The sequence below is a fragment of the Balaenoptera borealis genome, assembly GCF_965194805.1.
Source record: "Balaenoptera borealis genome assembly, chromosome: 8".
Taxonomy (NCBI): Eukaryota; Metazoa; Chordata; class Mammalia; order Artiodactyla; family Balaenopteridae; genus Balaenoptera; species Balaenoptera borealis.
Genome location: NC_138865.1, coordinates 110,331,993 through 110,345,305, shown reverse-complemented (window position 1 = coordinate 110,345,305; position 13,313 = coordinate 110,331,993). Strand labels below are relative to the sequence as shown.

At 41.6% G+C, this 13,313-nt stretch overlaps 2 protein-coding genes across 2 annotated transcripts in view; one reads left to right on the top strand and one right to left on the bottom strand.

Annotated features, from left to right (window-relative positions):
- LOC309633940 (olfactory receptor 1L3-like) overlaps positions 1-13,313 on the top strand; it is a 91,304-nt gene that overhangs the window by 52,053 nt on the left and 25,938 nt on the right.
- Positions 6,603-13,265, bottom strand: LOC309633933 (olfactory receptor 1J4-like). Its single transcript, XM_082403346.1, is given in 2 exon segments — positions 6,603-7,329; positions 7,332-13,265. Coding segments are annotated over 2 exon segments (1,032 nt in total). The 5' UTR covers positions 7,645-13,265; the 3' UTR covers positions 6,603-6,610.

Genomic DNA, 13,313 nt, shown 5'->3' with positions numbered 1-13,313 from the left:
TTGAGGCATAAAGCTTTGTTGGCCAGGGAGCGTCAGAAAAGTACAAATGTAGTTAGAAAATGAGGAACTCAATGATTCAGAAAAGATGCTGCTATAAGAGCATCACGTTGAAGATAAAATAACTCCAAAGGGGCTCATTGCATGCCTCTCCACATTAGGCTTCCCACTGAACTTTCAATAGTAGTCTAATATGTACTTTCAGAGGCAAGATCTGGGCATCTATGGGCATTAATTCAAGAGGCTTAACAGTGGGGCATGCAGCAACCATATGTGCTACCTCCTGTGTGATGTGACCCCCTTGTGGGTTTAGAATGGTCAACAGGGACTGATTTAAACACTATAGAAAAATTTGCCAGCAAAGTGGGACTGCGTTTATGACATCGTCTAATGATTGGCTATGGCAGTGATGTTGAAGAGCCCAGATAAGTATGGGCTGCAGCAGGCTGAAATATAGCCTAGAGGCTGTCATGTTGCCGGGTGGGGTCTACCCATCAGCCTGCAGTGTGCTGGGCCAAAGTTATTATCCAAAGTAGTAATATCCAGGCTATGAAAATCCAGAAGGCTAAGCAATAGCCTTTGTACCAGGTGGGTACTATGACCTGAGGCACTGGGGCTGGGGACACTGATTAATATGGGCATAGTTTTTTAAAACTTTTTGTTTTATATTGGAGTATGGTTGATTAACAATGTTGTGTTAGTTTCAGGGGTACAGCAAAGTGATTCAGTTATACATAATACATGTATCTGTTCTTTTTCAAATTCTTTTCCCATTTAGGATGTTACATAATACTGAGCAGAGTTCCCTGTGCTTTACAGTAGGTCCTTGTTGGTCATACAGCAGTGTGTACATGTCAATCCCAAACTCCCTAACTATCCCTCCCCGCCACCCTTCCCCCGTGGTAACCATAAGTTCACTCTCTAAGTCTGTGAGTCTGTTTCTGTTTTGTAAATAAGTTCATTTGTATCATTTTTTTTAAAGATTCTGCATATAAGTGATATCATACTATATTTCTCTTTCTCTGTCTGACTTACTTCACTCAGTATGACAATCTCTAGATCCATCCATGTTGTTGCAAATGGCATTATTTCATTCTTTTAAACGGCTGAGTAATATTCCACTGTATATATGTACCACATCTTCTTGTTCCCCAATTACAACCATCTTGTATTAGGTACTATGATTATCTCATTTTACAGATGGGGAAACGATCACTAGTAAGCCAGAAAGTGAAGGTTGAAATGTATTTCTTGTCTGACTCTGGAGTTCATAGCCTTACCAGCTTTAGTATCCTGCTTCTCAGTGCTAATGTTTGTACTGAGAGATGGATTCATATTAAGCTAATATGTTTATGCTGATGCCTACCATGTACCAGGCACTGTGCTATGCACTATTAGCAGAATGTAAAAATGAGTAAGATACTGTCCATGTCAACACATGGTGGAGACAGACACATGTTCAGTTTGGTGTTAATCAAGTCAGATGGTGATAGTTGCCATAATAAGTGTTAGAGGACAGAAAGAAGAAAAATCATCTACCTGAAGGTGGCCAGGTACAGTTTTACTCACACGGTGACATTTTATTGAGCCTTAAAATGTGAGCTCATTTGAACTCTTGAAGAAAAAAAGGTGACAATTCATAGGGACAGGTTATTTACTGTAGAGGTCATGCTAGTTCTTGGAGCCATTCCAACCCAGCCTTGGAAATGTTTTGTAGTGGTTTTGTCACTGAACATGGGTCTTGCTTTGTTTTTTCCCAGTCTCATTTCTGTAAAGTCTCTTGGCCAATTCTGTTCTTGGTGACTCTCTCTCCCTGTTTTTTTGTTATCAATGTCTTTGAATTCTGGCTGCAGATTAGTATTTCCTGGAGGTCCAGAACTCTCTAGAGAAGAGACACTTGTATTTTTCATAAAAACAAAACAGGTAATTCTAGCACAGCCAGGTTCATGAATACCATTGTGGGATTTCCTGCCTGGCAGCAAAAGGATAGAAGAAATAAGGTATGAAAAATATCTAGTTCATTCTTTACCCTATTAAGGTAAACATTGGTGGGTGTAGAATGGGTTAATAGCACCCAGAAGTTCCTGAATACTTAATCCTTGTTTAATCCATTTATCCTTAATTCAATTTTTAATTCTTTGTCTGCTGTAATTCTCTGCCTCTCCAAAAAGGTCCTTTGGGACCTGCTACACACCATGTATGGTTCTATCTCTGAATAACGTTTATTTCACTTTTATGTATTTTTAAAATTATACTGACCATATTATCAGAGTGAGGCATTCCTCACTTCCAAAGAGTCTATTTATATCCTTATCTTTGTGCTTCTATTCCCATTCAAAAAAGATAAGCAAGAGGACTGCTTAATGCTCTGCTCATTGGAGGATTTCTTCTTTCCATGGTTCTTTGGAGTCCTTCCTGAGTGGAGTTGTATATGGCAGTATACATCTTGGCAGTATATATACATCCATTTGTAGCTCATCACAAGGCATCGTGACGGTATCTATGAACCAGGTCCAAGTGTTTTCCTCTCTACAGGCCAGGGGTGTGAGTTGAGTGAAAGGAAACTGAAGCTCAGGTAGAAGACATGGGGCTCCAGACTGACCGTCCCTATTGCTTGTGCTCTCTGGATCTGCTTGAGCCTAATCCCAAATAGAGCATTTCCATTGTATGATGGCTTGCTGCTATGCCCTTTACCCTGGCTCAAGTCTTACAACTGGGTGAAAGATTATGCTTTTTTATTGCAAAAGCATCATCAACTTTCTATGTACTATTTTTGATGTCTTGGTTATAATAATTTCAGCAATACCATTGTTGGCTTCCCATCTGTCTCAGCCCTAAAAACACCATCGTGTATTAGCCATTTCAACAGATCCCTGGGAGATCTAGCCTTGCTGCACATTTTAGTATTTGATATTTTCATTCACGTTACTTTTGATGATTAAGTGCTTCTACCTGGGCCTCTGATACCCCAGAATAACTTTATTTCTGTTTACACCAGGGACCAAACTCCCTGTTAGCATTTCCTATCAGTTCAGTCCTAGGAAGGAGAGCACCCAGGCAAATTTTGGGTGATTCTGTTGTCTTCCTCACCAGTACATCCTTTGTTCCTTTAATGAAGGGAGTGTCTTCTGACCTTTCTTGGGGAATGTAGTTAGCTGGTGAGTTCTCTGGTCTCATATAATATATCCATTCTAACATGGTCAGATCCCTGAGATTCTGACCTCTTTCTCAATACTTTGCCAAGGTGTTCTGGCATGTGCATCCCATTTACTGTAGGTGACCATCATTTCCAAGCCTATCAATGGTCCCAGCAGTAAATGAGAATTCATTTTAGGTGCTCTTGTCTCCTAACCCACCCTTATGTTCCATAACTTCCTTGTCCAGCACCCTGAGAATCCACTTCCATTTGTATTCCCTCAGTTATTAGTGGTATGTATTAACCAACTCCTGCTCCCGTTTCGATGAATTGGGTAAATATCCACGTAGCTGGGGCTATGCTGAAATCTGTTCCAAGTTATTAGTCTATGCAAAATGAGGGAGGCAGGCATTTTAAAGGCAAACATCATCCTGTGAGTCATTTCACCCACCTCAGAGGAGCTCTGTATCAGTTATCAAATACTGCGTAACAAACCATCCTCAAACTTAGGGTTTAGAAAACAAGAGCAACCATTTATTTAGTTTACATGTCTGCTGTTAGCAGTTTAGACTCACTCAGCAGGGTAATTCTTTTAGTAGTTTTGGGTGGGCTCACTAACATATCTGCCATCTTGCCTCTTGGCCATCAGTATGTCTTCTTTGGAGAAATGTCTATTTAGATCTTCTGCCCATTTTTTGATTGGGTTGTTTGTTTTTTTTAATATTGAGCTGCATGGGCTGTTTGTAGATTTTGGAGATTAATCCCTTGTCGGTCGCATCGTCTGCAAATATTTTCTCCCATTCTGTGGGTTGTCTTTTCATTTTGTTTACGGTTTCCTTTGCTGTGCAGAAGCTTTTGAGTGTAATTAGGTCCTATTTTTTAATTTTTGTTTTAATTTCCATTACCTTAGGAGACGGATCAAAAAAGATATTGCTGTGATTTATGTCAAAGAGTGTTCTTCCTATGTTTTCCTCTCAGAGTTTTATAGTATCAGATCTTACATTTAGGTCTTTAATCCCTCTTGAGTTTATCTTTGTGTATGGTGTTAAAGAATGTTCTAGTTTCATTCTTTTACATGTAGCTGTCCAGTTTTCCCGGCACCATTTATTGAAGAGACTGTCTTTTCTCCATTGTATAGTCTTGCTTCTTTTGTTGTAGATTAAATGACCACAGATGTGTGGGTTTATTTCTGGGCTTTCTATCTTGTTTCATTGATCTATATTTGTTTTTGTGCCAGTACCGTACTGTTTTGATGACTTGATCTACCATAATTTTTGGTAGGGTCAAGGTAGAGGAACAGCAGTGCTAAGATATTTAGTACAGTCTGGATTTTTCAGGGCATATGTTTTGATGCTAAAGATCATTAAGTGCCAAGAGCACTCAAGGAAAATATATGGAAAAGAAGTTACCAGAAAGAGGGTAAAGTTTCCAATGGCAAAGATAATGGCCATGCTCTGAGTCGGCTGATAATAAGTACATGAAAAGATGCTCAACATCCGTTAGTCATTAGGGAAATGCAAATCAAATCCACAATGAGATACCACTCCACATCCACTAAGATGGCTAAAATAAAAAGGACAGACAATAACAATGGTTGGTGAGAATGTGGAGAGATTGAAACCTACATTGCCAGTGGGAACAGGAAATGTGCAGGCACATTTTTTTCAATAAAAATACATTAGATATTTTATAATTTTTCTGTGTACACGGAAGAGGAACTTGAGGTTCAGAGGAGATTAAGTAAATTGCCTGAGGCCACCCACCACAGCAGATAGAGCTTGCAACTGAGATCTGTCTTTCCCAAATACTCTTCCCTTACACCTACATGGTTCTGAGTCTCACAGGCAGTTTTTTGTTTGTTTGTGTGTTTTGTTTTATTTTTGGCTGCGTTGGGTCTTCTTTGCTGCATGCGGGCTTTCTCTAGTTGCAGCGAGTGGGGGCTGTTCTTTGTTGTGGTGCGCAGGCTTCTCATTGCAGTGGCTTCTCCTGTTGCGAGCATGGGCTCTAGGCACGCAGGCTTCAGTAGTTGTGGCTTGCGGGCTTCAGTAGTTGTGGCTCGTAGGCTCTAGAGCACGGGCTCAGTAGTTGTGGCGCAAGGGCTTAGTTGCTCCGCATCATGTGGGATCTTCCCAGACCAGGGCTCGGACCCGTGTCCCCTGCATTGTCAGGCAGATTCTTAACCACTGCACTCTCAGGGAAGTTCTCACAGGCAGTTTTGATCCTGTTTATCCTTAACTAAGTGCAGCCAGAAGAAAGAGAACTATATGGTCCTTCACTGATGCCAAAGAAGATAAATTAGTTAGGCTCATAACACAAACCTGTGGTCACTAAGCTGAGCAGAAATAATTTTGGGGAGACAGATAATGAAGAGATTGAAAGAGACAGGTGCCAAATTCAGTGGGGGAAACAGAAGACTCCAGACCATGGTTGCTTTCTTTGTTTTTCTCACTCCGAATCTGGACTGAGCAGGTGTCTTCTTGAAACTCACATATTCAGTCAGAAAACTTCATAGACAACTGGTCTGAGAGGGAACATCTGAGTGAAGGGCATTGTTGTCTATAAGAGGGATCAGCTTTCCTAAAATCAAGAAGAAGCCTCGAGTCCTTCTCTGTTAAGTGAAGCAGCTGAACTCAGTAACAGTGCAGAGTTTCCTGGAGCTATAAAGGCTACCATACAGCTTCTTCTCTGGACCTACCTTTGTTACTAATGACAACAAAAAAATAGGAGAAGAGAACTGAATGGGAAGTGGGGAATGGAAAGGAGATACTTTACAAATTCCCACTCTGCAAACCCTCTATGCCAAGGGAGTCTTGTTAGTCAAGATCTTCCAACGATTCATAAGAACAAATAAATTCCCAACATCACCCCACTTCCCCCTCCCACCAGCCCCTGGCAACCATCATCCTATTCTCTGCTTCTGTGATTTGACCATTTTAGATTCCACATGTAAGTGGGATCATGCAATATTTGTCTTTCTGAGTCTGACATTTCACCTAGCGTAATGTACAAAGTTTCAGTTATGCAAGATGAATGAGTTTTGAGATCTAATGTACAGCAAGATGGCTATAGTTAACCATATTGTATTGTGTATTTGGTATTTTCTACAAAGGTGGATCTTGAATTAAGTCTTCTCACCAAACACACAAAAATAAAGTGGTAACTATGTGGAGGTGATGAATACATTCATTAACTTGATTGTGCTGATCATTTCACAACGTATACGTATCAAAATATCAAACTGTACACTTCAAATATATGCAATGTTTATATGTCATCTATACCTCCATAAAGCTATTTTAAAAAGAACTAATAGATTCCCAGGAAATAAGACAGGAGACATAAGTTCTACTAATGATGTAATTTCTCAATTTAATAGACAAGAGCAATAATCAATAATATCACCGCAGAGTTCACAATTTCTACTAAGGAAATGGAAAGAAATGAGAGAATAACTGTAACAGAATGCAATTCAGGTTATCAAATATCTATTGGGCACTTATTCCATGCTGGATTCAAGATTAGGGTGTAGGATCTGGGGTTATGTGAATACATGTGTCTATTATAACGATGAGCAGCATCACTGAGAGAAGGTTTTGCCCTGTAGAAGAGTTTCTCCAGGGCCCCCTTCATCTCCCTGTTTCTTAGGCTATGAATGAAATGGTTCAGCAATGGTGTGACCACTGTGTACATTGCAGAGGCAATTATGTTCTTGTCACTGGAGGTGCTGGATGAGGGGAAAATATATAGTGCAATAATTGTTCCATAATACAGAGATACCACAGAGAGATGGGAGCCACATGTGGACAAGGTTTTGCAAATCCCCTTGGTGGATGGAACCTTCAGGATGGTGGCCCCGATGCAGCCATAAGAGATCAAGATGCCTATTAGTAGGAGGATAATGACAGCCACTCCTGCCATGAAAACGGCTAGCTCATTGAAGGATGTGTCTGAGCAGGAGAGCTTGAGCAGGACAGCAAGGTCACAGAAAAAATGGCGGATGGTGTTGTCAGCACAAAAGGGCAGCTGGGACAGGAGAAGGGTGTGACACAGGTCATTGGAACAGGAGAGAATCCAAGATACAGTTACCAGTAAGGTACACAGTCCCTGTCTCATGACGGTGATGTAGTGGAGAGGGTGACAGATGGCCACGCACTGATCATAGGTCATTGATGTGAGCAGGAAATCCTCCAGATCAGTAAAAAAAAATACATCTGTGCTATGCACCCTGCATAGGGGATGGATTGATCCTGGGTTTGCATGCTCATTGGCATCTTAGGGACAGTGACAGATGAAAAGGAGACGTCAGTGCGGGCCAAGTGGCTGAGGAAGAAGTACATGGGGGTGTGGAGGCGAGAGTCCAGCCTGATGAGCAGGAAGATTAGCAGGTTCCCCAGCACCGTGGTCAGGTACACGCCCAGGAACAGGGCAAAGAACACGCCCTGCTGCTCGGGCCGGATGGGGAGCCCCAGGAGGAGGAACTCGGACACGCTGCTCTGGTTCTCCCTCCTCATGCTCCTCTCCTGTCTGCTGAGGATGAAGGGGAGGCGAAAGTGTCAGAGGCTTTGAAACCGTGATTATGGCCACCACACTAGGGTCTCTTACTTTCTCGTGGAGAAAAAGAATAACTGCCCAAATTTCTTTCATCACCTAGAGCTGCCGAAGCAAGTGACACCCTTAATGCTCAACATGATTCCTTTCAATGGGAACTAGAGCAAATTCATTCTCCTGTTTTCTTTTTAATTAACCATGTTTCTGGCACTAAACTACTGATTGGAGACACAAGAATAAATAGGACAGGGACTTCCCTGGTAGCGCAGTGATTAAGAATCCGCCTGCCAATGCAGGGGACACGGGTTAGAGCCCTGGTCCAGGAAGATCCCACATGCTGTGGAGCAACTGAGCCTGTGTGCCACAACTACTGAGCCTGTGCTATAGAGCCCATGAGCCACAACTACTGAGCCTGCATGCCACAACTACTGAAACCCACACGCCTAGAGCCTGTGCTCCTCAACAAGTGAAGCCACCGACCGCAATGAGAAGCCCGCGCACTGCAAGACCCAACAAAGCCAAAAATAAATAAATTTATTTATTTATATTAAAAATAAAGAATAAATAGGACATACAGGACCTCTTCCCTCTGGATACTGACCCTCTAGGGAACACTGGACAAAGGACCAACTAAAGGTGTGGACCTGAAGCCAGATTCCTCATGTTACGATTCAGGCCCCACAGCTTTCTAGCTGTTTGACTTGGGATGCTAAATCTCTCTTGGCCCCGTGTTGTGCCTCTGTAATGTGAAGAGACCAATATCACATATTCATAGAGTTAATAAGAGGATTCTAATTCGATGCACATTAATATCTAAGAACAGTGTCCTGCATAAAATGCACACAAAATTTTATCAATTATTTTTATAACAGGATAAGTATCCAAAAAAAACCAGTATCAAATTCAGGAATTTAATAAAACAGTATTATGAGATGCTCAGCACAAAAGACCAAGAAACTGATCTAAAATTTGTGTCTATCTGAGCTCTCACATTCTTAAGGTGAGCTTCTGAGCTCAGATCCTATCACTGGGGTAACTTCCCTGGTGGAACTTGTGTTAATGTATGTTTATCTTCTTGCCAAGAAATAAACCTTAATTCTGTGCATGATCTCCATCTATCTCCATCCTTATCTGGTGTTCCATGCCTCAGATCTGGATATTCACAGATAGGAAGACACCTGAGATCTGAGATCTGGGGTCTGAGAGCTGGGAGATACTGAAGGATTGGAGGTGTCTATTTGAATTCAGTTACCTGATTGACCATCACTATTTCCCAATATTGATCTTCACACTGAAAATAACTGACATTTAATGAACACTATGTCAGACTAATATATTTTTGGATTATAGCCTCACTACATTTTTCAACAGTCCTAGGAGGTAGGTGTTATTAAAACTTCATTGTCACCATACTCAGAAGGAGTAGGAAACTAGCATGATCATACAGTTAGTAACTTCTATAGTCACAATTCTTTCCTGTGTTTTTAAAAAAATGTATTGGAATCTCTGCTCCTATGACTCCACTGTTTCTCCCTCTCTTTAACTAGATAAAATAGGCAGGACATTAAGAAATATTATTTCAGGATTTGAAGGGGTCTTCCTGCTCAGATAACTATCGACTTTCTTATTCCTGCGACCCTTTAGTTTGCGAATGGTTTTCATATGCCTTCGATTTCATTCAATCCATCAGTGTTTGTGTGTGAGAAGTAGAGATGACAGTGATTTTTTCCCCTTCATTTTACTAGCAGGAGTAGTGAAATCACTTAAACAATCTCACAGAGATATTGTATAGTGGAACCTGGTCTCAAAGGTTGATTTTCTGATAATCTTTTCACTAGAGAGAGAATCCACCCATTTCTTTTTATGGGGCGTAGAGAGGCCAAAGTTAAATAAGAAACGTGAAAAGTTAAAGTTAAAATATGCTTGGGAGAGGAACTTGACATTAACATTGTGTAAGACCCTGTCAGTAGATGCTTGTTCCAGACCAGAGCGTTGCTCAGGGTCATTAACTGACAGCTCATGGGACACAAGGAGGGACCAGGTACTTGACCCTTCTGCCAGGACTGGCTTCTCCCTGAAACTTGCTAGGTCAGACTTAAGCTAGGGTCTCAAAGATCTCCTACAGGAGAGCCAGAGCACGTAATGACACCAAGGAGCTGCAGTTCGAAGGGAAGGGAACAATATACAAATGGCACTTTGATTCCATCAGCACCATGTATGAAAGAGGTGGTGAAATTGCTCAGTAATGAAGAAAAGAAGTTGTGACCTGGGTGGTGGGAGAGGAGGGCTTGCTAGAGAGCCTATGGATGGGCCTAATTTTCCTGTCTTCATACCAAATTTTGTCTCCTGAGCAGTTGGGAAATGGCGAGTCAGGTGTCTTGGCCTCCATGAGGCTACAATTTACTAAGTGCTCAGGATGTGCCTAGAACTTGTGAAGCACCTTACAGACAAGATCTTTCAGCAATGATCATGATCCCATTAACAGTAGAGGACGCTGAGCATCACCAAGGCCAAACCCAAGGCCACAAAGCTATTAAGCAGGAAAAAGGCAAAGATTTGAGTGTCGATGTATGTGACACCAGAAGTGAGCATTTCATTTCTGAACTATATCACCAAAATTGAAGAAGCGTGTCAAAAATATTGAGCTTCCAGGGGACCTGCTGGAGTATTCAAATCAATGAAAAATGGATGCCAATAGTGCTTCAAAGTGGGCTTCCTTTGGAGCTGCCTGTGTGGATTCTGGTCTCAGGCAAGTGGAGAGTCAAAATGTGATAATGTTACACACACACACAAATATTTGTATCTTCTGTGTGAAGGAAGTCGAAGTGTGGATTTGTCTTACAAAAGCACTCACACACTATCACAGACACACACTTGCCAAATGGGGATTTATAGATTTCTCTAGCTTATACTCAAAGTAGGTGAATACAGTCAGGGTGTGAGTCAGCTTCACACAAATCTATGCAAAACTCACCAAAAAATACACATGTACAACACAGCTACACACAGAGAACTCTCAAGCATCCTCTACCACAGGCATTGTAGTCACAAGAAATCATACATATTCCAATCACAAGCAACGCACAAGGTCTTACATACAGTACACAAGCAACAAATGCAAGTAAAATAAGCACTCACTGAGAGGAAATTTCCAGCTTCTCTGACCGATATATATCTTAGTATGTTTGTCATTCAGTGTGTTTGTCAGTTACACATACATGCATAAAGCCATACAACACAATACACCTGCAAAAATACACATAACATTTCTGATGGTCACACATACACACATTTACACACAGACATACATGCACGACTATGGAGATGTCTGGGCTCCTTCCGAGTTATACCAGTGCTATGAGTTCTGATACCTTCTGCTTCGTTCTGTTACCTGAATCCTCACTTTCTGTCCAGAAGACCCAGGATCCAAAGAAAAAGAGCAAACCTCAGTGGCCTGAGGACCTTTACAAACTCGCATGTCTGTTCACAAGCTTCAAAACAGTGGGCAAGAAGATCTTCTTTTGCTCATCAGAAAGAGACCCCAGAGGGAAAGAGCCCCAAGTCCCTGACTAGAGGAACAGTCGACTGGGGCTAATTGCCCAACTTCCTCCCAGCCCCTCGGAAAGCAGTATGTTTAGGGTCCAAAGGGACTGAGTTGTAGCTGGAGTCACAGGAGAAAGTGTCCCTAACGTCAGTGGTACCTTGGGCTCTGGTTAAGTCTCCAGATGGGAAGTAGAAGTTACCCTACTGCCCGGGACCTCTACATCATGGTTCAGCTTCTCTGTACAGCAATGTATGGTACAGGCAGTGTAAGGGCCTCAGCAAGCTTCTGCAAGCTCCCCAACACCTACACAGGCTTCCATTAAAGCACAAAGCCCCTTAAAATGTACAGGTCTCTCTCACTTCGTCCCAGCTTACCCTTCCCCCTAGCACTGACATATATACACACTACCAAATGTAAAATAGATAGCTAGTGGGAAGCAGCCACATAGCACAGGGAGATCAGCTCAGTGCTCTGTGACCACCTAGAGGGGTGGGATAGGGAGGGTGGGAGGGAGATGCAAGAGGGAGGGGATATGGGGATGTATGTATACGTATAGCTGATTCACTTTGTTATACAGCAGAAACTAACACAACATTGTAAAAACTTATACTCCAATAAAGATGTTAAAAAAAAAATGTACATGTCTCCCCAGTCTTCTGTGAGGTACGGTCTGTGCTTTGTTCAGGAATAGGGGGATTGACTCTATCACTCTGGAAAAAAGACTCTGGGCTATCCCCCTACTAAGAGAGCATACCTGAGCAATTTATCAAAGATCTCTGAGATTCAGTTTCTTCATAGTGGAAGTAATAATAATAACTCTTTGTGTGAGTTTGAAGGATGGTTAAGTGAGCACATAATGAAAGCTTAATAAATGTTAAGGTTTATTGTCAATGTCTTTGTATCACTAGGGATCAGCTATGGCTTACAACAGACAATTGTGATTGGTAATTGTTGAATGAATTCATCTGTTCATTCATTCACTCATTCACTTAAATAATTATTAAGGCTCTCATAAAGGTAAACACTGATATGTACTCTGGAGACATAACAGGGAATAATATAAACAGAAATCCCTCTTGTGGAACACACACGCAAATTGGGGGAGGGGGGGCAGAAAAAAATTGTTAATGCAAAACAAATGGCAGGTAAACGGTGAAAAGTGCTCGGGTATGATAAAAACCAGGCACCGGAGCTAGGGAGAATCAGGAAGTTCAAAAAATACCCAGTGTTACAGGATTCTTTTTCACAGAAACCCAGACCCCCCTCCAATCAAGTGGCTCCAGGTCTGTAAACTGGTTTACACCACTACACTCCTATTAGAATGGCTAAAATTGAAAGGACCACTGCTATTGAGTGTTGTTGAGCTATGACAGAACTGGAACTCTCATACACTGCTAGTGGGAATATAAAACAGTTTGAAAATTTCTTTAAAAGTTGAACATATACCAAAATAGATAACTAATAGGAACCTACTGTATAGCACATGGAACTCTACTTAATACTCTGTAATGACCTATATAGGAAAAGAATCTAAAAAAAGAGTGGATATATGTATATGTATAATTGATTCACTTTGCTGTACAGCAGAAACTAACACCACATTGTAAATCAACTATACTCCAATAAAAATTAAAAAAAATAAAAGTAGTGAAATGGGAAAAAAGTTAAACATATACCTAGCATGTGACTAGAGAAAAAGAATGTATATATGTATACATTGACTTATACAAGAATGTTCATAGGGCTTCCCTGGTGGCGCAGTGGTTGAGAGTCTGCCTGCTAATGCGGGGGACACGGGTTCGAGCCCTGGTCTGGGAGGATCCCACATGCCACGGAGCAACTGGGCCCGTGAGCCACAACTACTGAGCCTGCGCGTCTGGAGCCTGTGCTCCGCAACAAGAGAGGCCGCAATAGTGAGAGGCCCGCGCACCGCGATGAAGAGTGGCCCCCGCTTGCCACAACTAGAGAAAGCCCACGCACAGAAATGAAGACCCAACACAGCCAAAAATAAATAAATAATTAATTAATTAAAAAAAAAAAAAAGAATGTTCATAACAGCTTTATTTAATAGACAGAAACTGGAAACAG